Here is a 26,383-nt window from a genome sequence, read left to right on the forward strand (position 1 = left end):
GCTGTTAAGATTCTGACTCATCAATGATACAGCCCGACCACTGCCCGTTACTATCCTGCTGTTGTTAGAATACCGAATGGACTCTCAAACTCTTGGCATTCGCCTGTCCCTGTGTTTTTGTTTTTGCCGCTGTTTACCTACCATTTATTTATCGATGCTATTTAACTCTGATCTGCCTGGATTGCTCGCAAGACAAAACTTTTCACTGTGCATCGGTACACGGGACAATAAATTCAATCCAATTCAACCGCAAGTGGATTTTTTGAAATGCAAAGAACAACAAAGAATGTCCAGGCACCTTTAAACTCAATGTTTTGACTATTGTTAATTGGATGTTTGTACACACAGAAGAAAAGGATTCTTGTACACCCAGAGTGTGCAGTAGGGTCATAGAGTCACAGAGATGTACAACATGGAAACAGACCTTTCGGTCCAACCCATCCATACCGACCAGGTAACCCAACCCAATCTAGTCCCACCTGCAACCTGTGCCTTATATTGGTTCTGTATCAAGAACAAGCTACTGAACTTCACCAATATATAAATCAGCGAGTTTTTTTAAAAATTCACTCACTGGAAGTGGGGGTTGGTTGGTCCAGCATTTATTGCCCATCCCTTGTTGCCCCTTTGAGAAGGTGGGGGTGAGCTGACTTCTTCAACCGCTGCAGTCCACCTGCTGTGAGTTGACCCACAATGCCCTTAGGGAGGGAATTCCAGGCTTTTGACTCAGCAACACTGAAGGAATGGCGATGGTTTTCCAAGTCAGGATGGTGAGTGGCTCAGATGTGAACTTGCAGGGGGTGGTGTTCCCACGTACCTGCTGCCCTTGTCTTTCTAGACAGAAGTGGTCATAGGTTGGAAGGTGCTGTCTGAGGGTCTTTAGTGAATTTCTGCAGTGCATCCTGTAGATGGTACACACTGCTGTTACTGAGTGTTGGAGGTGGAGGGAATGGATTCTTGTGGGTGTGGCGCCAATCAAGCAGGTTGCTTTATCCTGGATGGTGACCTCCTTGAGTGTTGTTGGAGCTGCACTCACCCAGGCAAGTCACACTCCTGACTTGTGCCTTGTAGATGGTGGGCAGGCTTTGGGGAGTCAGGAGGGGAGTTACTCGCTGCAGGATTCCCAGCCTCTGACCTGCTTTCACAGCCAATGTGTTTGTGTGGCTGGTCCAGTTCAGTTTCTGGTCAGTGGTAAAAGTGAAAAGCTAAGCAAGATGGTTCATCAGGGAGACGGTGGGACCCCGATTGGTTAGTGATTTAAACTTGAGGTGATTAACCTAGGATAGGGAAGTCAAAAGAAATCTCCTCAATCATGTGCCAGTGAGAAGGTGGAACTTAAGGACTCAACATGGGAGTGATCTATTGTAGATGCATTTAAGGGGAAGCTGGATTAATATATGAGGTAGGAGGGAATAAGTGAGTTATTCTGATAAAGTTAGGTGTAAAAAGGCTCAAGTGGAACATGAATGTTGACATGAACTTGTTCATTTCTTTCTTTCATGGGATGTGGGTGTCACTGGCAAGGCCAACATTTGTTGCCCATCTCTTGTTGCCCTTAAAACAAGTGGTTCGGTTGGCTGTGTCAGAGGGCAGTTTATGAGTCAACCACGTTGCTGTGAGTCTGGAGTTACGTGTAGGCCAGACCAGGTAGGAACAGATCTCCCCCCCTGCCTTAAAGGTAGCTTCCAGGTCACCATTACCGAGATTAGTTTTTATTAAGAGTTTGATGTATAGTGACGGGACTTGAACACTGTCCCGGAACATTGAAAACACCAAATGCTGGAGATCACAGGGGGTCAGGCGGCAAGCATAGAGAGAGAGCGAACTAACATTTCGAGTCGAGATGACTCTTCATCAGAGTTCTGATGAAGAGTCGCCTGGGCTTGAACGTTAGCTTGCTGTCTCAACGTGGATGCTGTCTGACCCACTGTGGTCTGCAGCATTTGGTGTTTTCAGTACAGGTTCCAACATCTGCAGTAATTTGTTCCTAAAGCATTGGTTTGAGTTTCTGCCTTGCCAACCAGTGACATTATCACTGCGCCGTGGAAACCTGAAGCAAACTTTCATATCCATCCCCCTTCACAATAAACAAAACCCATTCCAGTTATCCTCTGAATCATTTCATGTGACTTGCATTCCAACGTTTTGTTCTTTGTGTTGTTATTGCTGTTAATAAAGCAATCCAGTATTTAAGCTTCATTAGCGGGGGCACAGAGTACCAGAGCAGGCAGTGTTATGCTGAACCGATATCGGATACTGGTTAGATCTCAGCTGGAGTACAGCACATAGTTCTGAGTATCTGAGGAGGATATGAATGCTCTGGAGAGAGTGCGGGAGCCATTTAGATTAGATTAGATTCCCTACGGTGTGGAAACAGGCCCTTCGGCCCAACAAGTCCACACTGACCCTCTGAAGAGCAACCCATCCAGATCTATTCCCCTACATTCACCCCTGACTAATGCACCTAATGCTACGGGCAATTTAGCATCGCCAATTCGCTTGACCTGCACATCTTTGGGTAATGGGACGAAACTGGAACACCCAGAGGAAACCCACGCAGACACGGGGAGAATGTGCAAACTCCACACAGACAGTTGCCCAAGGGGGGAAATTGAACCCGGGTCTCTGGTGCTGTGAGGCAGCAGTACTAACCACTGAGCCACTGTGCTACCCCTTTGGTACAAGTTTTACAACAATGAATCCAAGGAAAAGAAACTTGGGTTATGAGGATAGATTTAGGAAGTTGGGACTGTTTTCCTTGGATAGGAAATGGATGAAAGGGAATTTTGTACAAGTTCTCAAAACAATGAGCGAGTTTGAACAGAGTATGTCGGGAGATACTGAAATGCTGGTAAAAGGATTGAAAACCAGAGGAACAGATTTGAAGTGTTTTGCAACAGAAGGGAATGTGAGGGGAGAAAATCCTTATTCACCCAGTGAGTGGTTAGGCTCTGGAATGCACAGCCTGGAAGGGTGATGGAGACAGGTTTTCGAAAGGAGTCAGATAATTATTTAAATAAGAGCAATTTGTTGGATTACAGGGAAAAGGAAGGTGATTGGTTTTAATTAAAATACCAAGAAGCCAAGACAGACGTAATGGGGCCAAATATCTTCGTTCTACAATGTAACAATTCTGTGGTTCATCTACCAGCACGTCTACATTATTCTGTACCTCACAGCTCTCCAGTTAAATCACATGTTGTCTTTCTGTTCTTCTTGCCAAAATGAACAAGTTTACATTTCCCCACATCATACTCCCATCTGCACTGCACCCTTTTCTTTTGCATTCATTAACATAATGTGGGCATGATTCGTGGGCCAGCATTTATTGCCCATCCCTAATTGCCCAAAGGGCAATTATGAATTGACCACGTTGTTAGAGTCACATGTAGGCCAGAGTGGGTAAAGATGGTAGATTTCCTTCCCCACAGGGCATCAGTGAACCAGGTTGGTTTTAACAGTAACTGACTTTTTATTGAATTCAAATTTCGGTTTCAAAATTCTGCCATGATAGGATTCAAACCCATATCCCCAGAATATTAACCTGAGGGTCTGGATTTATCGCCCACTAACATTAAAACTACAGTACTGCCTTCCCCTATGTATAGGGTCCTTAGACACTACCTTTCAAATTCATGACCACTACCATCTAGAAGGACAAGGGCGGCAGATACATGGGAACACCATCTCCTGCAGGTTCCCCTCCAAGCCACTCACCATCCTGACTTGGAAATACATCACCGTTCCATCGGTGTCACTGGGTCAAAATCCTGGATTTCTCTCCCTAAGGGCATTGTGGGTCTACACATAGCACATGGACTGCAGCGGTTCAAGAAGGCAGCTCACCCCCACCTCCTCAAGGGGCAACTAGGGACGGGCAATAAACGCTGGACCATCCCATTACAGCTCACCCCCATGTTCTCAAGGGAATAGTTTCCCAAAAGGTGATACCGTACTTGGAATATTAATGCTGTTACTCTCTCCGCAGGTGCTGCCAGACCTGCCGAGTTTCTCCAGCACTCTGTTTTTATTTCAAATCTCTGGCGACTGCTGGATTTTGCTTTTATTTTCATGAGATTAAATTACTTACAGTGTGGAAACAGGCCCTTCGGCCCAACAAGTCCACACTGACCCTCTGAAAAGCAACCCACCCAGACCCATTCCCCTACATTTATCCCTTCACCTGACACTACGGGCAATTTCCCATGGCCAATTCACCTGACCTGCACATTTTTGGACTGTGGGAGGAGACCGGAGCACCCGGAGGAAACCCACGCAGACACGGGGAGAATGTGCAAACTCAATACAGACAGTCGCCTGAGGCGGGAATTGAACCCGGGTCTCTGGCGCTGTGAGGCAGCAGTGCTGACCACTGTGCCACCGTGCTGCCCATTGATCTGGGGCAGCTGGGGACGGGCAGCAAATGCTGACTCAGCCGACAACGCCAACATCACATGAGTAAATGTTTGAAACTGCAATTCTGTGGTACCGGGATCGCTGGCTGGTCCGGAATTGTTGACTTCCACAGCGAAGGGAGCCAGAAAGGGGGTTCCTGGTTTAATTATACTCAGAGCAAATTGGACACCTCCTGCTAGCAGCAGAGAGCTAATCACAACCAGCAGTCAGCGTTGATTTGAACGTGAAGCAACAGGTATTCAGTGGAAAGATACACCAAGGAGAAGGTGGGACCTTCACCTTAAAAGATAAAGGCTATGGATGAGATATCATGAGTTTCCACTCATCAAACACAACGAAAGGAGGTGGTAGCAGTGAGGAATGGAGCTGCCCTGTGTTACTGGGTAATGCCAGGAGCTGAGCGCTGGCACGATGCCGACCAGATTCAGACACACACACATATGAGTAATCAAAGGCAATTGACAAAATGACCCAGATGGAAACAAGGAGAAACTGTTTGACTCAGCAAGTGGTTCAGGTGGACTTCACCAGTTTTCTCATTTCCCCTCCCCCCCCCATCTTACCTCAGTTCCAACCTTCCAGCTCAGCACCGTCCCCATGACCTGTCCTACCTGCCAATCTCCCTTTCCACTTATCCACTCCACCCTCCCCTCTGACCTATCACCTCCATCCCCACCCCCATTCACCTATTGTACTCTTGGCCACCTTCTCCACAGCCCCACTCCCCCCCATCCCATTTATCTCTCCACCCTGGAGACTCCCTGCCTTCATTCCTGATGTAGGGCTTTTGCCCAAAACATCGATTTTCCTGCTCCTCGGATGCTGCCTGACCTGCTGTGCTTTTCCAGCGTCACTCTAATCTTGACTCTGATCTCCAGCATCTGCAGTCCTCACTTTTGCCTAAGTGGTTCGGGTCTGGAGTGTACTCTCTGAGAGTGTGTGGGGGAGGCAGGTTCACTCAAGTCTTTTTGAGACAGGATCAAATCATGATCTGAAAATGAACAAAGTGCAGTGTGACTGGGAGAAAATGAGAGAGGAGCAGTCAGTGCACTGTTCAGCCAGAGAGCCAGCATTGACCTAAGGGACCAAATGGCCTCTTCCTGTGCTACTAATTCTCTGATTCCATGGGAAGCAGGAGAGAAATCCGAATCTAATTATTCAATTGCACAGTTTAATTTAGAGATGTTTCTGTTTATTAATTACGCCTCTGAAAATGTTATCATCCTCACTTCTTAACATATTCATGACGCTGTTTGAAGATCTTCACAATTTAGTAAGTAATTGTCTTAATTATGAACTCCCCAGAGCATATCAGAGTTTGCTATCTGTTGTCACTGATGAATGCACTGCAAATTGAACAGGAATGGATTCTGCTATCGGTTTTGATTTTTCCACACTCCCACGTGATATGAGTTAGAGAATCGCATTAGAGCAATGATTATATTTCTGTTTAATTGAATAGGCTCCTGTTGTCAGACCTCTCCCCCAGACATTAATGACCACTCCCTCACTGCAGGAGGTTAATCGTCTATTTCCACAGGCTTCGGCACAATCCTGGGAAAGGTGTTGATGCTCAGGAAAGAGAGACATTGAGAGTTATCCTTGAGGTTTGTAAATGGGTAAAGAAAAGGAATAGGAGGAGAAAGTGAGGACTGCAGATGCTGGAGATCAGAGCTGAAAAATGTGTTGCTGGAAAAGCGCAGCAGGTCAGGCAGCATCCAAGGAACAGGAGAATCGACGTTTCGGGCATCAGCCCTTCCTGAGGAAGGGCTGATGCCCGAAACGTCGATTCTCCTGTTCCTTGGATGCTGCCTGACCTGCTGCGCTTTTCCAGCAACACAAAGAAAAGGAATAACCACATTCAGTTGTGATTTCCAATCAGCTCAGGGTAAGGCTGTCTTGTCAGTATTGTTTGTGTAGGGACCTAACAGATGGTTGGTGCTTGCAGTGAATTAAACAGATTTGCTGCAGAGTGGATCTTGTGTGATTAAACTTGACACCAAACTGGAGGGGAGAGCACACCTGAAACATCAGGACGCCTTATCTTCAGCCTCTTCCCATTTGCAGGAGATGCTGGGAGTTGGCCCAGGGACAGGGATTAGTGTTGAAGGGGTCACTGCCTGCAATGCAGGTGCAAATTCCATCTAAAACAGTAACAAAACAGAAATTGTTGGATAAGCTCAGCAGGTCTAGCAACATCTGTGGAGGATGAAATAGAGTGGACAGCGAGAGCCTTTTTCCTCTGATGGTGATGGCTAGCACGAGGGGACATAGCTTTAAACTGAGGGGTGATAGATATAGGACAGAGGTCAGAGGTGGTTTCTTTACTCTGAGAGTAGTAGGGGCATGGAATGCACTGCCTGCAACAGTAGTAGACTCACCAACTTTAAGGGCATTTAAATGGCCATTGGATAGGCATATGGACAAGAATGGAATAGTGTAGGTTAGAGATGGGCTTCAGATTGGCTCCACAGGTCAGTGCAACATTGGGGGTGAAACATCCGCTGTAATATTCAATGTTCTGTGGAGAGAAATCAGGGTTAACGTTTCGAGCCAAATGACCCTTCCTCAACTAAAGTAGGGTAGGTTTCGAAAGGGACTCTGCCTCATTGTTGTCCCACTCTACAACATTTGCATATTGCAGGACCTGAAATCTTCCTCTGAAACCAATAAATGCAGGACCTCACAACAAGTCAGGCAGCATCCACGGAGAGAGAGCAAGCTATCATTTCGAGTCTAAATGAGTCTTCATCAGAGCTAATCTTTCTCCTTCAGCCTTACTCTACACTTCTCTAAGACGTAGACTTTGAGACGTGGTCATTTTTCTTATCTTTTGGTTTTCTCTTATTCATGCTGCTGTAGTTTTTTTTGAGGATCTGGCTTTGTAACCGAGATGGTGTCGCAGACTGGCAACACTTTTCACTGGAAATGATGTATTTCTGCACTTGAATACATGTGACAATTAATTCTAATTCTAATTATCTTGCTCTGAAGGGGATTGTACAAGTGCACCACTGTTAATACTGTGGTTGTTAACTCTTTCAGCTTTTCAAAGGCAAGTTCTACTACTGTCAGGGTCATGACACCCGCAATGTCACGAACCGATCGGACTGCTTGCTGGCTAACTACAGGTGGATCCATCACAAATACAACTTTGACAACCTGGGACAGGTAAGGATCCCTCCGTCAACAGCTAATCCTCCTGGTGATTGAACAGCATATCAGTAAATCTCTCTCGCTGGCGAGGAGGGTTTGATAGCGTCGTTACGCCCAGGGGATAGAAGCTCCTGGGTCACGCCCCATTGTTGGCGATGGGGAGGTGCATCCACGACCTGGCCAAGCAGCTTGACCTTTCCTAAGGGCAGGCAGTAAGAACAGGAGATCTTCCCAGTCAGTCGCTTGCAAACCTCTGTAGAGCTTTTGCCGCAAGCACGGACCAGGTGCGAAAGAGCCGGCTCTTTGTTTTAAAGAGTTAATTCTAATTAAAAAGCACAGCACAAACCCCAGTGTCTACTATTTCCCTCTGGACTTTTCCTGGTCGAGAAGTCAAGAAGGAAGAATTCAGCTCCTTCCTATTCATAGGGAGAGACCCACCACCAAATCAAACAGAAGAGCCAATTTCCACACTGTAGGAAATCAAATTTAATCTAATCACTAAAAAAAAATCCAGAAGCAACATTACTGGCCTGGCTGGGTAGACCCCAATTCATTTCCCCAAATGATATGCACGGCTCAGTGGTTAGCACTGCTGCCTCGTGGAGCCTGGTTCGATTCCACCCTCAGGCAACTGTCTGTGTGGAGTTTGCACATTCGCCCCGTGTCTGTGTGGGTTTCCTCCGGGAGCTCCGGTTCCCTTCCACAGTCCAGCGATGAACAGGTCAGGGTCAATTGGCCATGGGAAATTACCCATAGTGCTCAAGGATGTGCAGGTCAGATGGATTGGCCATGGGAAATTCCCATTAGTGCTCAGGGATGTGCAGGTTAAGTGGGTTAGTGCGTTATGATCTGGGCCGTGCCAACTGAGATCGGAAGAGACTAGCCTCAGCTTGCTGGGGTTTCATGTAGCACTGACTGAACAAGCAGTGACCCCTGCAAAGGATTAGGGAACTGGATGGCTGTCCTCTTGGTGAGAGAACGCTGTAAGGTCAGAGGTTAGAGTAGAACTAAAGAAGTAAAGATTGGGAAGGACATTATCCTCCATCAGGAAATCTACATAAAAGGAATGAATATTTGAGTTCAATGGTACCACACGGTGGGGGGGGGGGGGGGGGGAATGGTTTTGAAAAGGGAGAAAAAAGGTCACAGAAAAATCTTTAAACCTGCAGAGTGAGGCAATGTAATTGTGGTAAAAATGAGAATGAAAGAACAGTAACAAGTTGGAGTGAGACATGATTAAATATGCCGGTAAGAAGGAGCTTAAAAAAGGAACAAAATTGTCTGTCAATCATTGCACTCATTTTTCAGCCAAGGATGGTTACGTGAGGTTTCTCCTCAGTGTTCATCTTGTTGTTCTGACAAAGGGTCACTGGGTTCAAAAAGGGAACTGTTTCTCTCTCCACACATGGCCTGCTGAGTTTCTCCAGCACTTCCTGGTTGTGTCCCCACCATTTACTCACCTTGTTGGTCAGCTGACTCCAATCAGCCCACCCTTTATTCCAAATAGATTTGACTGAGTTGACCCATGAACAAGGGATGAGTGAGTTGGAGTGGATAATGCCTCTCTGAACATCCCAACGTGCTGATGTTGTCATGATGTGATCTGTCACCATGGCCACCATTTACAGGAAGTGTCCTTGTCCCCTCTCTGCAGGCTCTGATGTCACTCTTTGTGCTGGCTTCGAAGGATGGTTGGGTCAACATCATGTACCACGGGCTGGACGCAGTCTCCATTGACCAACAGGTAAAGACTCCCCTGCCTCTGCATTAACAGGGTCCCCCGTTAATGGCATTTGTGTAGCACCTTTCTTATGACCTTAGCACTCTCTCCAAAATACTTCACAGCCAATCAGGTACTTCTCAAAGTGTAGTCACTGGTGTAATATAAGAAACGTGGCAGCCTATTTGTGCACAGCAAGATTCCACTGTCTGATAATGGTCACATAACCATGGTAACATCTTCTGATCAGTACTGAGTGATTGGTAGAGGGATGAATATCTCCCAATTCCTGAGGATGAACACCCCTGCCCATTTTTGACACCTGCCAGGGGGGCCTTCCGTACCCACCCAGAGATTAGCCATGCCATTGGTTTACCATCTGATCTGGAAGGTGACACTGGGAGTTGAACTTAAATTTTGTTGAGTTTACACGTGGGGCTTTAAATTGTAACAGGTCAAAATGCTAAACATTGAGACCTCAGGACGGTCACTGGGCTCAGAAGGTGGTGATGAGACCCATTGTGGTGTAGTGGTAGTGTCTCTACCTCCAGGCCAGGAGACCTAGGTGCCTGTCCTAAAGGCTGACATTTCAGCCCGGGGTGGCACGGTGACACAGTGGTTAGCACTGCTGCCTCACAGCGCCAGAGACCCGGGTTCAATTCCAGCCTGGAGCGACTGTCTGTGTGGAATTTGCACATTCTCCCCAGTGTCTGTGCGGGTTTCCTCTGGGTGCTCTGGTTCCCTTCCACAGTCCAAAGATGTGCAGGGCTAGGTCAATTGGCCATGCTAAATTACCCATAGTGTTCAAGGGTGTATAGGTTAGGTAATTAGTCAGGGGTAAATGTAAAGTAATAGGGTAGGGGAATGAGTCTGGGTGGGATATTCTTTGGAGGGTCAGCGTGGACTTGTTGGGCTGAATGGCCGGCTTCCACACTGTAGGGATTCAATGAAATTCTGTGAAAACTACCTGTAAGATGGTAAAGACCACATGCTGTCAGGATATCACTGAATACTTGTTCTCAGAAAGTGGGCTACATCGGGAAAGGCTGGAATGTAATGTCCATCCCTCATTGCCTCTTGTGAAGACAGTGATGGGTACATCTTTGTGAACCGTCTTGCAGTCTGTGTGGTGTGGTGACACCCCAGTGCTGGGATGGTGGGAGTTCCAGGTTTTTGACCCAACAAGGCGGAAGGAATAGGGATACATTCCCAAGTCGGGATGGCGGTGGGTCTCAGAGGAGAACAGCAAAGGTGGCGGTTCCTTCAGGTTGGTCGAGAATGTGGGTCTCAGGGAGTGCCACTTGTAGCTGGTCCGTCATTACTGGCAGAGACCTCCCTATATGAGGCATTGCCAGTCAGGTCAGCCATTCGTGGGCACTGGGCTAATTACTCCCTATCTCTGTCACTGCCTCCAGCCCCACAACCCTCTCAGATCTCTGGCACATACTCAGTACTCACATTTCTATCACTCCACTGTCATGAAGCTGCCTTGACTCTAAGACCTGGAATTCTCTCCTTAAACCTCTGCACATTTCTCTCCTGTACTAAAAGGTTACCTTTAAAACAAGACTTTGGGAAACCATCCTAATATCCCATTAAGTGGCTCTGTGTCAGAATTTGCCTGATAGACTACAATGATATATATGATAGAGCTCCTGTGGAAAGCCTTGGGATGTTTTACTGTGTGAACAGAATGATATAAATGCACATTGTTAATCAGAAGAGTGCTGAAAACAAACTGCAAAATATAGATGACATTAAAAGATATTTTGACCAATATGATTAAATAGGCTTCTTAACTGGACTAATTTGTATCTATAACAGCACTGTCAGCTTGAGTAATGGCAGCTTTGGACGGATGCATTGCTCTATCGCAATGACATTGTTGGTCCTTCATTAAAATGGAAAAATTCTTATGACAGATGGATAACGCATAGGGTTATAAAACTAATTAAGTCATGAAATGGATCTTGTAAATGGGCTGAAAGGTTTAACTTTCTTGAAGACTGAAATGGATGTGCAAGCTGGATTACATCCAAGAAAGGGTACTCGCACACACACACACTGACACACACACACACACACATACTCAAACCCTCTCTCATACACACTCTCACTCTCTCACACACACACACGCACACACACTCTCACACACACACTCTCACACACACACACTCTCAAACCCTCTCTCACACACACTCTCACTCTCACACACACACACACACTCACACACATGTACATACACACACTCTCACACACACGCTCACAAACACACACACTCTCACTCCAAAGATGTACAGTCAGGGTGTCTTGGCCGTGGGAAATACAGGGTTACGGGAATTGGGGGAGAGGATAGTGGTGTTTTTGGGTGGGATGCTGTTTGGAGGGTCGGTGCAGATTTGATGGGCCAAACGGCCTCTTTCTGTGTTGTCGGATTCGGTGATTATGTTTCTATGATAGTTTAAGGGTAGGGTTGGATGAATGCAGGAGGGAAATCGAGGGAGAAGGATCCGGTAATTGGGGTGAAATCAAACAGGCCAGGAGCAGTATTCCTCGAAGCATTTTGTTTCTTCTACATGAAACTCTGAACTCTGGGCGGGGTAGTGACCTCCAAAATCACACATCAGTGCAGTGAGTTATGTCACTGTATACCAGACATCGGAGTGCACAGCTTAAAGTGAGGAGGATATTCTGTTACCTGTGGTGTGGGTCCTGGTAGAGATTGTAGCCAGAGAGTCATAAAGCACAAAACCGACCCTTCGGCCCAACAGGTCCATGCTGACCAGGTTTCCTAAACTGAACTGGTTCCATTTGCCTGCATTGGACGCGTATCCCTCTAAACCTTCCCGATCCTGTGCCTGCCTGTGACAATGCTGCTCCTTTAACAAGGTTCCGTTGTCCTTGAGTTTTTTCCAAGAGGGATCGTAAAAGACACAGACTCCGAAAAGTCTAAGTTTGGATGGGTCTTAGGGCCAGTTTGACTACAACTAACAGATACTGCCTCAGAGAAAGGGCTTTCAAGTTTTTGAAAACCACTTGTACAATGCAAGGGGAGTGACCAGTTCTCCCTGCTCAGCTTATTTCTGGTTTGGTTTGGTATTGGCTCAGTAGAGTTGCAAAAGCTGCTGGACCCAACGAAGCAGCTCCATGTTGATCCTCCTCACTCTCTCTCTGACATCTCTCCTGTAAGACCCTGGGTTTGATTTTACCTTTTATCCCAAGGGGGTATTTATGGGGATTGTTGCAGGAATTTGGAACAGTGTCATTAAGTTGGGATGATCCGTTGGGTTTTCGGATAGATTAAGGTATGCTGTATCCTGTTCTCTTTTGTTTCATTCGGTAATTTTGTAAATAAACTCTGTTTTGTTTAAAACTTTGTGGTTTGACCAGCAGCATTTCTCCTGGAACATCTGCGTTACACCAGCTTAAAACAATGAGCAAAGCTAGGGTCTGGGCTACTTTCTTGAAATGTTTTGAGGGGGTCTGGCCTGGTCCATAATACTGTCCTTGCTAGGAGCTAGAGAAACAACGAGACTTTCAGCCACTGGTGAGATTAACCTTTCGTTTAATCTTTTGCTCACTACTTACACGATTAAGCTCACCATGAGGCTGGTGCCCTGGCTCTGCTCAATGTGATTGCTCATGCTCCTACTGATGTAGGTTTTACAGCCTCTGACTGAAGTCTCGCTACTGGGATTGAACCGGCATTGATGAATGTAGTCTATCCTGAAGCTTGGTTTAAGGTCGACAGGGATTGTCGTGTCTTTACCTCAGACCGGCTTGCAGTGACCAAATGCCTTGCTCTCTCTTGCAGCCCATCATCAACCACAATCCCTGGATGTTGCTGTATTTCATCTCCTTCCTGCTCATCGTCAGTTTCTTTGTGTTGAACATGTTTGTCGGCGTGGTGGTGGAGAACTTCCACAAGTGTCGTCAGCACCAGGAGGCAGAGGAGGCGAGGAGGCGCGAGGAGAAACGCCTGCAGAGGCTGGAGAAGAAACGCAGGAGTAAGGATTTTCACTGGGGGAGACCCTTCAGCCCACTGCGCCCGTGCAAGCCCTTAGAAAGAGCTGACTGCTTAGCCCCAGTCCCTTCACTTTCCCTGATCTCTGGCAACTTTTGTTGAAAAGGAGGATGTTTCCTTCATTAACCAACTTCTCTCAATCATGTCTAGAGTCACACAGCACAGAAGGAGACTACTTAGCCCACAGTACTAGCAACTGTATGTTTGAAATCAGTCCCATTTGCCTGCTATTGCCCTGAGTCCCTGATAGTTTTACTTTTCAATGACCAATCCATCTCCCATTTGACGATTCCTGTTGAATCTGCTCCACTGCCTTTCAGGCAGTGAGCTCCTCATCAACCTCACATTAAAGAATAAGTCCTGTTCTGGTTCATTGGCTGGTTTTTATCCTGTGATCCAGGAAAAATGTCCGTGTGTACAGCAGGAACCTTTTGCTGCAGGGTCAAACATTACCTTTCATTTGGAACACGATGAACATTAACTGCATACAAGTCAAGGCTTTGCCCTTTACCATGAGTTTCAGAACAGATCCATCTCCCAGCAATCATGCAATCTTCTGATCTTTCTGATGTAAGCGATCTTATTAACTTATTCACATTAACCCTTTCCACTGCAGTTATATTTGAGGTTTTTGGGCAAGATGATGTTGGCCCAGGTTGATAGGGTTTATACCTGGTACCACAGTGCACCTGGCACTGACCTTCCCCCTTCGATATCTGTGTGTGTGTGTGTGTGTGTGTGTGTGTGTCTGTGTGTGTGTGTGAGTGTGTGTGTGTATGTGTGTCTGTGTCTGTATCTCTGTGTGTGTGTGTCTCTGTGGGTCTGTGTGTGAGTGTGTGTGTGTGTGTCTGTGTCTCTGTGTGAGTGTGTGTGTCTATTTGAGTGTGTGTCTGTGTGTCTGCGTCTGTGTCTGTGTGTGTCTGTGTGTGTCTGTGTCTGTGTCTGTGTGTCTCTTTGTGTCTGTGAATGCATGTGAGAGTGTGTGTCACTGTGTGTCTGTGTGTGTGAGTGTCTGTGTCACTATGTGTGTCTGTGTGTATGTGTGTGTTTTTGCGTGAGTGTCTGTGTCTCTGTGTATGTCTCTGTGTGTGTGAGATTGTGTGTCTGTGCGTGTGTGTCTGCTTGTCTGTGTAGGTGTGTGTGTCTGTGTGTATGTGTGTGTGAGTGTATGTGTGTGAATGTGCGCGTGTGTGTGAGTGCGTGTGTGTGTCTCTGTGTAGGTGTGTGTCTGTGTGTTTGTATCTGTGTGTCTGTGTGAGTGTGTGTGTGTCTCTGTGTGTATCTATGTGCATGTGTGTGTGTCTGTCTGTGTGTGAGTGTGTGTGTGTCTGTCTGTGTGTGAGTTTGTGTCTGTGTGTGTCTGTGTGTGTCTGTGTGTGTGTGTGTGTGTGTCTGTGTGTGTGTGTCTGTGTGTGTGATAACATGCTACATTTTGATCTGCTCGAAGCTAAAGTCTCTCGCTGGGAAAGTGGGAAAATGTGCCTTTGTTCTGGATGTAGCTGCTGTGTCTGGAAACAGGAAGTCCCCACTCTAGTTGGACAGGTTCCTGGAGGTATGACCACATGGTCTCCCAAATACATTCTCCCCTCCTTCCCCCCACCCCACCCCCACAAGCTTTGGTCAAAATGTGGACACATATGATTTCTGAGTCCGGAAGTTTCTGTCATGCACAGCCCTCGGAGGTCCACGGAGGCAATAAAAAAAAATAGAGGGACTATAGTCTACCTCACCATGGCCTGCTTCCCACAGCCAATGGTTTGTCACCCAAACAGACAATTCCTAGTTCTCAAGTCAAAAATACCTGAACTGTTCCATTGCCTGAAATTTTTTAACATAACAAAAAATCAAAATTTTAGAAATAATTTCTTAATCTCTGTTATTTTTTTCTCGGGGTTTACTCATGGCTGTAACCTGGAGATTGGTCTGGAAGCAATCCAACATGGCTGCTGTTTGAGAGGATTCAGACCAGGCAATGTAGCTTGCTAACTGAAGGTGGCATTGTAAAGGGAGGTGATGGGAAGGGGGGGCAGAGGCAGTGGAGATCTAACCAAGCCTTTTCTTTATTATGCTTGCCCGCGCCCCCCCCGTTGACCCGTGACCCCGGAAGAAGCCCAACGCTTGCCGTATTATGCTGCCTACTCACCTGTACGCCTCTTCATCCACACCATGTGCACCAGTCATTATCTGGACCTCTTCATCACCTTCACCATCTGCATCAATGTGGTGACCATGTCTCTGGAACACTATAACCAACCCAAGGTAAGGATATTCAACCATTTTACTCCCTTTCTTGCTGGTCTGTGCTCTCACAGAAGCTCAGCCCTGCACATTTATTTTCTCTGTTATCGTCTGTGTTACCAAAAAGACTTAAAAGCAGGCCATTCAGCCCATCGAGTCTGCTCCGCCATTCAATAAGATCATGGCTGATCTGATAATGCTCATTTCCCTCTGTAGTGATTGGAACCAAGTGGGTTGTGTTAACTACAATGTCCTTGATCGGGCTTGTTCACTTGGGCCAGTCAGGAAATCCCTGGCTGACCAACATAAATAGGGGTTTTAGAATCTCCTCAGTACAGGGAGTGACTCTGAGCTGGCTGGCCGGCCATAGCCAGTGTACTGTGCACGTGTAAATAAAGGGTAAACTTGGTGATGGGATACTGGTCTCTGGGCAGTTATTTCACCGTGTAATCTTTGATTCCCTTCCTGAGTAAAAGTCTCGCTGTCTCAGCCTTGAACATATGTAATGACTCAGCCCACTAGGATAAAGAATTCCACAGACACACACCCCTCTGAGAAAAGAAATTTCTCATTGTGTCTGTTGGAAATGTGTGACCCCTTGTATTGAAATTACATCTTCGGGTGCTAAACTCTCCCAGTAAGGAAAACAATTTAACCACATTCAGCCGATCAAATCCCTCAGCAAACTTGTGTGTTTCAAGAGAGTTGTATCTCATTCTTCTAAGCTCCAATGAATACAGGATCAATCTACTCAACCTCTCCTTTTGTTACATTAGATTCCCTCCAGTATGGAAACAGGCCCTTTGGCCCAACCAGTCCACACCAACCCTCCAAAGAGTAACCCACCCAGACCCATTTCCCTCTGACTAATGCACCTAACACTATGGGCAATTTCCCATGGCCAATTCACCTGACCTGCACATCTTTGGACTGTGGGAGGAAACCAGAGCACCTGGAGGAAACCCACCCAGACACAAGGGAGATTAAGACAGTCCTTCCATACCCAGGATCAGCCAAGTGAACTTCCTCTGGACTGCCCCCATTGTCAGCTTTTCTTTCCTTAGCTAAAGGGGCCAAAAGTGTCCACAGTATTCCAGCTGTTGACTACCTCACTCTCTCCCTTTGGTACTGGTCAGCTCAGGCCCATCCTGAGTGAGGCCATGCTGGGAACAAGTTCCACACTTCTGAGACCTGAACCCAGTGAATATTCCCAATGCAGTCCTGAGGGAGTGTGGCACTGTTTGAGAGACCTGTCCTGCAGAAGAGCAGGGAGAGAGATTGCTGGTCAGCGTTTATCCTGGTCAATGTTTAACCCCCCCCCCCCCCGTTACCACTGCAAAAAGAGGCGACCTGGTCATTATCACTTTGCAGCTTGTGGGATCTTGCTGTGCTGAAATTGGCTGCTGTGTTTCTGACATTAGGATAGTGGCAGTGTTTTACTTCACTGCATGGGATGTGGTCTGAGATCCCGAGAACGATGCTGCAGAGGTGAGGATCTTTATTTTACCCATCCCAGCCCGCTGCCATCTGTCTGTAAAGCAGCCTCTGTGGGTCATCCTCCTGTCCTGACAGTGAACATGGGTAGGTCTATTTGACCAGGACAGGCATCACCAACTAACTCGATCTTTGACAATTGTCTGCTTATCTTCATAGAAACATGGAAACTAGGAGCAGGAGTAGGCCATTCAGCCCTTTGACCTACTTCCCCAAACAATATGATCATTTTTCCTCATCCATCTCAATCCCCTGTTCCTGCTTTCTCACCCACTACCCAGACCCCATCAGCACTACTGCTCAGGGTGACTTAATTACAGTGAAAATCATGTTCTCAGTTGTACTTTTTGGAATGCAACTTTTAACATAACCCAATCATCGAAATTCTCACTTTTTAAAAGGAACATGGGAGTAAATGGGTGAAAGTCAGGTCTGCTGATGCTGGAGGTCAGAGTTGAGAGTGTGGTGCTGGAAAAGCACAGCAGGTCAGGCAGCATCCAGGGAGTAGGAGAATCGACGTTTCAGGCATAAGCCCTCCATCAGGAATACGTTTGAGTTGATACTGGATAATAGAATGCTATTTTTTCCCTATATTTGATTTTAGTTAAAGTACCGAGACAGTGCGAAGAGAGATAGAATTATCAGTGACAGACAGCGACAGAGAGAGGGGGTGTGAGACAAGGAGTGAGAGAGAGAGAGAGAGAGAGGCAGTGTTGGAGAGAGAGAGAGTGAGACGGAGAAAGAAGGACAGAGAGAGAGAGAGACAGAAAAAAAAGATTTAGATTAGCTTCCCTACAGTGTGGAAATAGGCCTTTCGGCCCAACTAGTCCACACTGACCCTCTGAAGAGTAACCCACCCAGACCCATTCCCCCTGACTAATGCACCTAACACTATGGGCAATTTAGCATGGCCAATTCACCTGACCTGCACATGTTTGGATTGTGAGAGGAAACCCACGCAGACACAGGGAGATTGTATAAACTCCACACAGACAGTTGCCTGAGGCTGGAATCGAACCTGGGACCCTGGGTGCTGTGAGGCAGCAGTGCTAACCACTCAGCCACCCAAAATGTGGAAGGAAGAAGTGAAACACATAGAGCAGGAAAAAGAGAGGGGGAGGTGGAGTGACAGAGAATGAGGAAGTGTGGGAAAGAGGGAGTGAGACAGAGGTAATGAAATAGGGACTGAGAGAGATGGGAGGGAGTATGAGAGAAGGAGTGAGACAGAGAGAGAGAGAGGGAGTGGAGGAGAGGGTGTGTGTGAGAAAGAGTGAATGGGATAAAGAGGGAGTGAGACAGGGAGAGTGGGAATCTGAGACAGAGTGGGAGTGCGAGGGAGAGAGGGATGTGACAGAGAGAGGGAGTGAGACAGGGAGATAGAAATAGGGTGAGAGACAGGCAAAGTGATAGAGAGAGAGAGGAATGAATGAAGCAGAGTCAGAGATAGGATGAGACAGGGAGAGTGGCAGATAAGGAGTGAGTGAGGCAATGAGGGTGAGACCCAGAGGAGACAGGAGTGGAATCACTGAATCATGACAGAGAAATAAAAAGAGGGGGATTGAGAAAATGAAAGACAGATTAAGTGACTAAATTGAAAAGGATACTTTGCTGAATTGTTGAAAAGTCGATTTGAAATGTTAAATGGAATGTTCTCTTGGGACTAGAATGGTAAATGTAATGAAATCATTGAACTATTCATGTTGTTAATTAAACTGTTGTTCAGATTGAAGTTGAGTGTGAAAGCTTTAGCCGTGTTTGCAGGTTAATTTCCTATTTGTTCACTTGCACCTTGATATTCATCCCTGACGAATACTGATCATCAGTCATTTGCATTGAGATATTTAATGAGGAATATATTACTGCCGGAATTGAGAACTTTTTAATCATCTTTTTTTCAAATTTTCATTCCTGTTGGTGCTGCAGATAAAGCAATAGATACTGTGGGTGATATGTTTGTAATAACACCATGTGTTAGTGATAGTAATGCAGTCTGTACAGGACTGCAGTGTCTCAGATAAGGCGCTCAGTTCCTTCTTGTCTGGGCTGTTATCTCCACAGATTTTGCTATTGCCTTACACTGTCAGGGGCTGTGAGAAAAGGCAGGTCCCCAGCCTGTCTCAACCAGAGTAGGATTTGTTGGCTGAAGTCAAAGAAGTCCCTTGAGGAATATAAACAAAGCAGGAAAGGAGTTAAACGAGGAATTGGGAGGGCTGAAAGGGACCACAAAATGACCTAGGCAAGAAAGATTAAGGCGAATGATGAGTTTTGAGAAGATTTGTAGCTCAGGCTGAGGTTCTGGACATAGGTTCGCTCGCTTGAAAATGAGCCTTGCAGCTCAGCGAGCAAACCGACACCCATTAAAGAGAATCTCAAGGCATTTTCCAAAAGCAGAAACACTCAGCAGGGCCTGGCAGCATGTGAGGAGAGAAATCTAAGTTAACATTTTAGGTCAAGTGACCCTTCCTCAGAAGAGACTTGAGGAAGGGTCATCGGACTCGAAACATTAACTTTGATTTCTCTCTGCAGATGCTGCCAGACCTGCTGAGTTTCTCTGGCAATTTCTGCTGTTGTTTCTGAATTCTAGCACTCATGGTTCTTTTGTTTTTTCCAAAGGCGTTTAGACATATATTCGGGGAGAAAGAGGGTAGCTAGGGACAGGGCGGGTCCACAAAAGAACAAAGGAGGGAATTTATGTGTGGAGGTAGAGGAAGTGCAAGAGGTCCTTTGTGAGTACTTCACATCAGTATTCACCAAGGAGAAGGACATGGATAATGGTATGATTAGGGAGGGGTATGTTGATATTCTAGGGCATGTCGGTATTAAGGAGGTGAATTTGTTGGATTTCTTGAAAAACGTTAGGGTAGATAAGACCCCAGGGCCAGCTAGGATCTATCCCAGGATAATGAGGGAGGCGAGGGAGGAGATTGCTGGCATCTTGACAGAGATCTTTGTATCTTCTTTAGCCGCAGACCAGGGGAGACTGGAGAGCAGCTAATATTGCTCTTTAGTTTAAGAAGGGTAAACAGGGATAACCCAGGAAATGATAGGCTGGTGCTCCTTACTTCAGTGGTACAGGAATTATGAAGAAGGTTCTTAAGGACAGGATTTACTCACATTTGGAAAAGGATGGATTTACTTGGGATGGTCAGCATGGCTTTGAGTGATGGAGGTCTTGCCTCACAAATTTGATTGTGTGTTTTTTTGAGGAAGTGATGAAGATGTCTGATAAAGGTAGGGCAGTGGATGTTGTCTACATGGACTTTACTAAAACATTTGACAAGGTCCTTCATGGTGGGCTGATCTAGAAGATTAAGTCACATGGGATCCGCAGTGAGTTGACAAAATTGTCTTGGCCATAGCGGAGCGGACAGAGGGTAATTGTGGAGGGGTGTTTCTCTGACTGGAGGTCTCTGACCAGTGGTGTTCCATAAGGTTCAGCACTGGGATCTCTGTTGTTTGTCATCTATATAAATGATTTAGCTGGCAATGTAGGGGGCTCTGATGGTTAAGTTTGCAGATGACATAAACATTGATGGAGTTCTGGACGGAGAGGAAGGTTGCCAAAGGATAGAGATCAGTTGCAAATTCGTGCAGAAAAATGACAGATGGAGTTGAACTCAGACAAGTGTTAGGTGCTGCATTTTGGGAAGTCAAATGCAAGAGGAAGGTATACAGTAAATGGCAGGAGCCTTAAGAACACTGATATACAGAGGGATATCAGGGTCCAAATTTATAGCTCCCTGGAAGGGGCAACCAATATTGGTAAATAAGGTAAATGGAATGCTTGCCTTTATTAGTCAGGTGTTGAGTATAAAAGTTGGCAAATTATGTTGCAGCTGTATAAAACTTTAGTTAGACCACATTTGGAGTATTGTGTGCAGTCCTGGTCACCCACACTATAGGAAGGACGTACAGGCTTTGGAGAGGCTGCAAAGGAGGTTTCCCAGGATGTTGCCTGGATTGGAGCCTATTTGCTATAAGGGGAGGTTGGACATACTTGGGTTGTCTTCACCAGAGTGTCAGAGGCTGAGGGACTATCTGATGAAGTATATAAAGACATGAGAGACACAGATAAGTGAAATATTCAGAGTCATTTTCCCACAGTGGAAATATCAATAATGAGGGAGCATAGGTTTAAGGTGAGAGGGGCAAGTTTGAAGGAGATGTGTGAGACAAGTATTTTACACAGAGTTTGGTAGGTGCCTGGAATGTTCTACCAGGGAGATGGTAGAACCAGATACAATAATAATGTTTCAGAAGTATTTAGACAGACACATGTAGAGGTAGGGAATAGAGAGATACAGCCTGGGTGTAGGCAGATGGGATTAGTTTAGCATGAAGGAGCAAATTACTGCAGATGTTGAAATCTGTATGGCTCAAGTGTCATCTAGACTCGAAATGTGAGCTCACTGTCTCTCCATGGACACTGCCTGACCCACTGGGATCTCCAGCATTTATTGGTTTTGGTCCAGAATGGTTGGCGCAAACATGGTGGGCTGAAGGGTCTGTTTCTGTGTTATGTTACACTTGTCATCTAACGAAAGGAGCTAACCAGCCCTAAAAAACATTGTATATATTAGATAATAACTCTCCTCGCCCACCGGCTGTATTACTGAGCATAATGCCATATACTCGCAGGTAGAGTACAGGGCAACTCCTGTATCTGCAGAATCATTTTCCGCAGTTTCACTTACGCGTGGTTTACCGCGGTGGAACATATGAAAGGGAACGTTCCAGAACCAGGGACCTGGAGGTTGCCAGGAAGGTACATTTCCCACGGAAATCAATGGGTTCGCTCCAATCCACAGTTTCAGGTTTCTGCACTATGTCCTGGAATGTAACCCCCACAGGTACTGGGGGACTACTGTACTGTAGACACATTGCACACTGTGATTCACTGGTTATAACAGTCTATATATTATGTCATGACAAAACATGCATTATAGGGTATGATTATATTTTATCATAACCTTCCTGTGTGACTGGGGATAAGACTGTTCTATCACAACGCTGTGCTGACTGGTATAATGCTGTATACTATAATTTAGAACCATTGACCCCTTACAGCATGGAAGCAGGTCATTGTCCCACCGAGTCCACACTGGCCCTCCAAACAGCATTCCACCCAGACCCACCCCATCCCTGTAAAAGAACATAGAACAACACAGCACAGAACAGGCCCTTCATGTCACGCCGACCTGTGAACTATTCTCAGCCAATCCCCCTAATCTGCACACCCTTAGATTGTGGGAAGTGATACACACAAACCAAGGGAGAATGTGCAGGCAGAGACCTGAGGATGGAATTGAACCCGGTTCCTTGGCACTGTGAGGCAGCAGGGTTAACCACTGAGCCACCGTGCTGCTATAGTAATGCATTATGGTGACTGGGTATAATACTGAAGGGAAGATCTAATTTTTGAGTTTAGCAGTTGGGCTCTGTGTCTAATTTTAAGTGTTGAAAATTTCTGGAGTCCCCACTGAGCGTCTGAGCTGTCTGGATCAGTGAACAAACACTCTTCATTCTGCTGAATGTTTTTGTTGATGGTAATGTTTTTTTCCCTCCACCACCTCAACAGTCTCTGGAAGTTTCTCTGAAATATTGTAACTACATGTTCACAACGGTGTTCGTCCTGGAAGCAGCTCTTAAACTGATAGCTTTTGGATTACGGAGGTTTTTCAAGGACAGGTAAGTGAAGGCTTTTAATCAGAGACTGTCACAATCTTGTCAGGTGTTTAACTTTTGGACCTTTCATATTTAGTGTTCAGTTTAGAGATTTCCAGATTGGCCTCTGACAGGGTGGCCTCCACTTTGATAAACTCTGTAAAATAAACAGCATCGATTGGAAGTATAGACCACAACTGTGTGATTAGCAGCTTGTTCAATGGACATCCATTCCATCACCGTCAACCTTTACTCCATCCACCACCAACACAGTGTTCACTAGTTACACGAAGCACTGCAGAAGTTCATCAACATTCTTAGAGGGCGCCTCCCAAACCCATAGCCATTTCCATCTAGAAGGACAGGGGGCAGCAGATACATGGGAACACCATGCCTACAAGTTCCCCTCCGAGCCACTCACCATCCTGACTTGGAAATATATCGCCGTTCCTTCAAAATCCTGGAGTTCCCTCCCTAAGGGCATTGTGGGTCTACCTACAGCACACGGACTGCAGCGGTTCAAGAAGGCAGCTCACCCCCACCTTCTCAAGAGGCAACTAGGGACGGGCAATAAATGCTGGACCATCCCATGACAGCTCAACGCCACCTTCTCAAGGGAATAGTTTCTCAAGAGTGATACCAAAGTTGGAATATTAACGCTGTTTCTCTCTCCACAGATGCTGCCAGACCTGCTGAGTTTCTCTAGCACTTTGTTTTTATTTCAGATCTCTGGCACCTGCTGGATTTTTCTTCTACTTTCATTGATCTGGGGCAGTGGCTCTTGTTTCCTCCTTTCCCCAAGGATTGTGACCCTTCTCAGACCCAGGCACCTCAGGGACACTGATTGTAATCTGTTGTGTTTCAGCTCAACAGGGCAAGGGTTTGGAAACTGAAAATGAGGCACCAGCCAGCCAGGATTGCATAGAAAACCAGAGCAGGCCACTGGCTGTTCTGAGGACAAAAGTGAGGACTGCAGATGCTGGAGATCAGAGTCTAGATTCAAGGGGTGCTGGGAAAGCACAGCAGGTCAGGCAGCATCCGAGGAGCAGGAAAATCGATGTTTCGGGCAAAAGCCCTTCATCAGAAATGAAGACACGTCTTCATTGTCAATGTCTTCATTCCCGATGAAGGGCTTTTGCCCGAAACGTCGATTTTCCTGCTTCTCGGATGCTGCCTGACCTGCTGTGCTTTCCCAGCACCACTCTGATCTAGACACTGGCTGTTCTGAGTTGAGATGTTTTGTCTTAATTCGGCGAATACAAGAGGCCAGAGCATCAGAACACAGGCTCCATGTGCGTTCACCCAGAGAGTGAACACAGGAAATCCTGAATTGCTGCGGAACATTCCAGCAAAGATTATCCATGGCATCCCAACAGCAACTCTTGGACGTGAAATATTCATAACAACACTGACTTTGACTGCGCAAATTAAATGGTTCAAACAAAAAATAAATTGCAGCTGGAAGTAACGTAATGATGAAGTGTCTCAGGAGGAGTGAGGCAGACAGCTCCCTCTTTAAAGAATCTTGTTCATCCATAGCAAATCAGTATTTAAACTCTGGTTGATCATTCGTCTCTTTGAACTGGTAGCAAAATTAATTTATAGCATGAAAACAGAAAATAACTCATTGTGAAGCTCAGACCAAACACTCAGGGAAATGGCCTTGTAAATAAGGTGGAGAGTGTGATTGGGGCCATCTAACTAATTCTGAGTCATTGTTCAGCTTTTGTGCCATCTTTTCCAACTCTCTTGCCCTTCCCCAGTTTTGGGGATGAATTTGTTCCATGCTTTGAATGTTCTAAAATGGACCATAAAAACACTTTTAACCCAATCGGCTCTATCAGAGGCTGACACAGATGTATCTTATCCTCAATATACCCTCCCTCCACCCAAATTTAGACTCTTCTCCAATTTCCACACCCTACCCAATAGAGTCATACAGCATGGAAACAGACCCTTCGGTCCAACCAGTCCATGAGGAATATAATCCCAATCTAAATTAGTCCCACCTGCCCTGCTTCTGGCCCATATCCCTCCAAACCTTTCCTATTCATGTACTTATCCAAATGTCTTTTAAATGTTGTATTTGTATTGCATCAAGTACTTCTTCTGGAGTTTGTTCTACACAGGTACCACACTCCTTGTAAAATTTATTGCCCCTCATGTCCTTGTCTCCTCTCACCTCAAAAATAAGTCCCCTAGTTTTGAACTCCCCCACCCCGGGGAAAAGGCCCTTGCTATTCACCTTATCTAAGTCCCTAAAGACTTTAGCAATCTCTGTAAGGTCATCCCTCCTTCGCTGTAATGAAATTTCTTAAATATATTCAGTGACCCAGCCTCCAGCCTTCCCTGGTGGAAAATTCTACAGACTGGCCACCGTCTGAGTGAAGAAATGTTTCCTCATGTCAGTCCGAAATGGTCCATCCCGTATCCTGACTCTGCATTTCCCATGACAAAAGCACCCAACCTACACATCCCTGGATACTTTCGCAAGGCCAATCCACCCTAACCTGTACATCTTTGGGATTGTGGGAGGAAACTCGCTCAGACACTGGAAGAATGTGCAAGCTCCACACAGAGAGTCTCCCCAGGGTGGAATCAAACCTGGGTCCCCAGCACTGTGAGGCAGCAGTGCTAACTACCATGCCAACCAGTTCTACCTCAATGTGAATGCTCCTCCAATCCTCCATTTCTCTTGGGCTCTGCGTTCAGGATGCCATCCTCCACCCTGCCAGCCCCAGACTGTGTGTTGAAAGATGTGATGCTGGAAAAGCACAGCTGGTCAGGCAGCATCCGAGGAGCAGGAGAGTCAACATTTCGGGCATAAGCCCTTCATCCCCCTAACATGCCCAAGACATCGACTCTCCTGCTCCTCAGATGCTGCCTGACCTGCTGTGCTTTTCCAGCGCCACACTTTTCGGCTCTGACTTTTCAGCATCTGCAGTCCTCACCTCCTCCCACACTGTGTGTTGCTCACTGAGTAATGTGATGTGCTGCTTGCTGCAGTAGAATAGCGAGGCAAACTCTTCCTAAGTCTCACGTGTGAGGAAAGGCACTTGGACAAAGCTTGGAGTTCAGCGAAGGTTAGGATTATTGTTTGAGAGAGTGAGGGATAAGGTTAGGGAATGTGGAATGACCTGGGAATACTGAGGAAACATCAGCGCAAGTTCCTGTCTTCCTGTCCCCGTGTGAGTGAGACATGTTGGTTAGACATTGCACGGACTGATTGGGAGGATGTGACTTCAGCTGCTGTCAGCACCTGATCATAGGAGCTACAGAAGGAATCAATCTACTTTACATCTCAAAGGTCCATTCAGAGTTTACACGTTCCCAGTTTTATTTTCCATCACCTGGGGGTATAATCACCGTTTTATTGTTTATTATTGTTATTATTATTCCTGGTCTGTGAGTTATGACTGTTCTCACAACAAAATCGCTTCACCAAATTAGTCAGCAAGGCAAGCCAAGCTCTGACTTGACTTGAGCTCTCTCAAACATTCTGCCAGGAATCAATCAATCCCAGCAGCAGCTCCCAACCAAACGTTCAAATATTCCGGGGTCTGGATCATAACATTATACAATGTTGCATGAAACTGTCACAGCAGAACCCATGCTGTTCCTGTGCTGGGAGTGTTTGATGGGAGACAGTGTAGAGGGAGCTTTACTCTGTA

The 26,383-nt window shown here is 46.2% G+C and overlaps 1 protein-coding gene across 3 annotated transcripts in view; it reads left to right on the top strand.

The window, feature by feature from the left end:
* cacna1ia (calcium voltage-gated channel subunit alpha1 Ia) overlaps window positions 1-26,383 on the top strand; it is a 447,558-nt gene that overhangs the window by 393,422 nt on the left and 27,753 nt on the right. For all 3 annotated transcript variants that reach the window (XM_072588890.1, XM_072588891.1, XM_072588893.1), the window contains 5 exons: window positions 7,462-7,587; window positions 9,227-9,316; window positions 13,107-13,299; window positions 15,424-15,575; window positions 22,627-22,736. In XM_072588890.1, the coding sequence (XP_072444991.1) occupies window positions 7,462-7,587; window positions 9,227-9,316; window positions 13,107-13,299; window positions 15,424-15,575; window positions 22,627-22,736 (671 nt within the window). The remainder of the gene's footprint in view (window positions 1-7,461; window positions 7,588-9,226; window positions 9,317-13,106; window positions 13,300-15,423; window positions 15,576-22,626; window positions 22,737-26,383) is intronic.

The sequence above is a fragment of the Chiloscyllium punctatum genome, chromosome 18, assembly GCF_047496795.1.
Source record: "Chiloscyllium punctatum isolate Juve2018m chromosome 18, sChiPun1.3, whole genome shotgun sequence".
Taxonomy (NCBI): domain Eukaryota; kingdom Metazoa; phylum Chordata; class Chondrichthyes; order Orectolobiformes; family Hemiscylliidae; genus Chiloscyllium; species Chiloscyllium punctatum.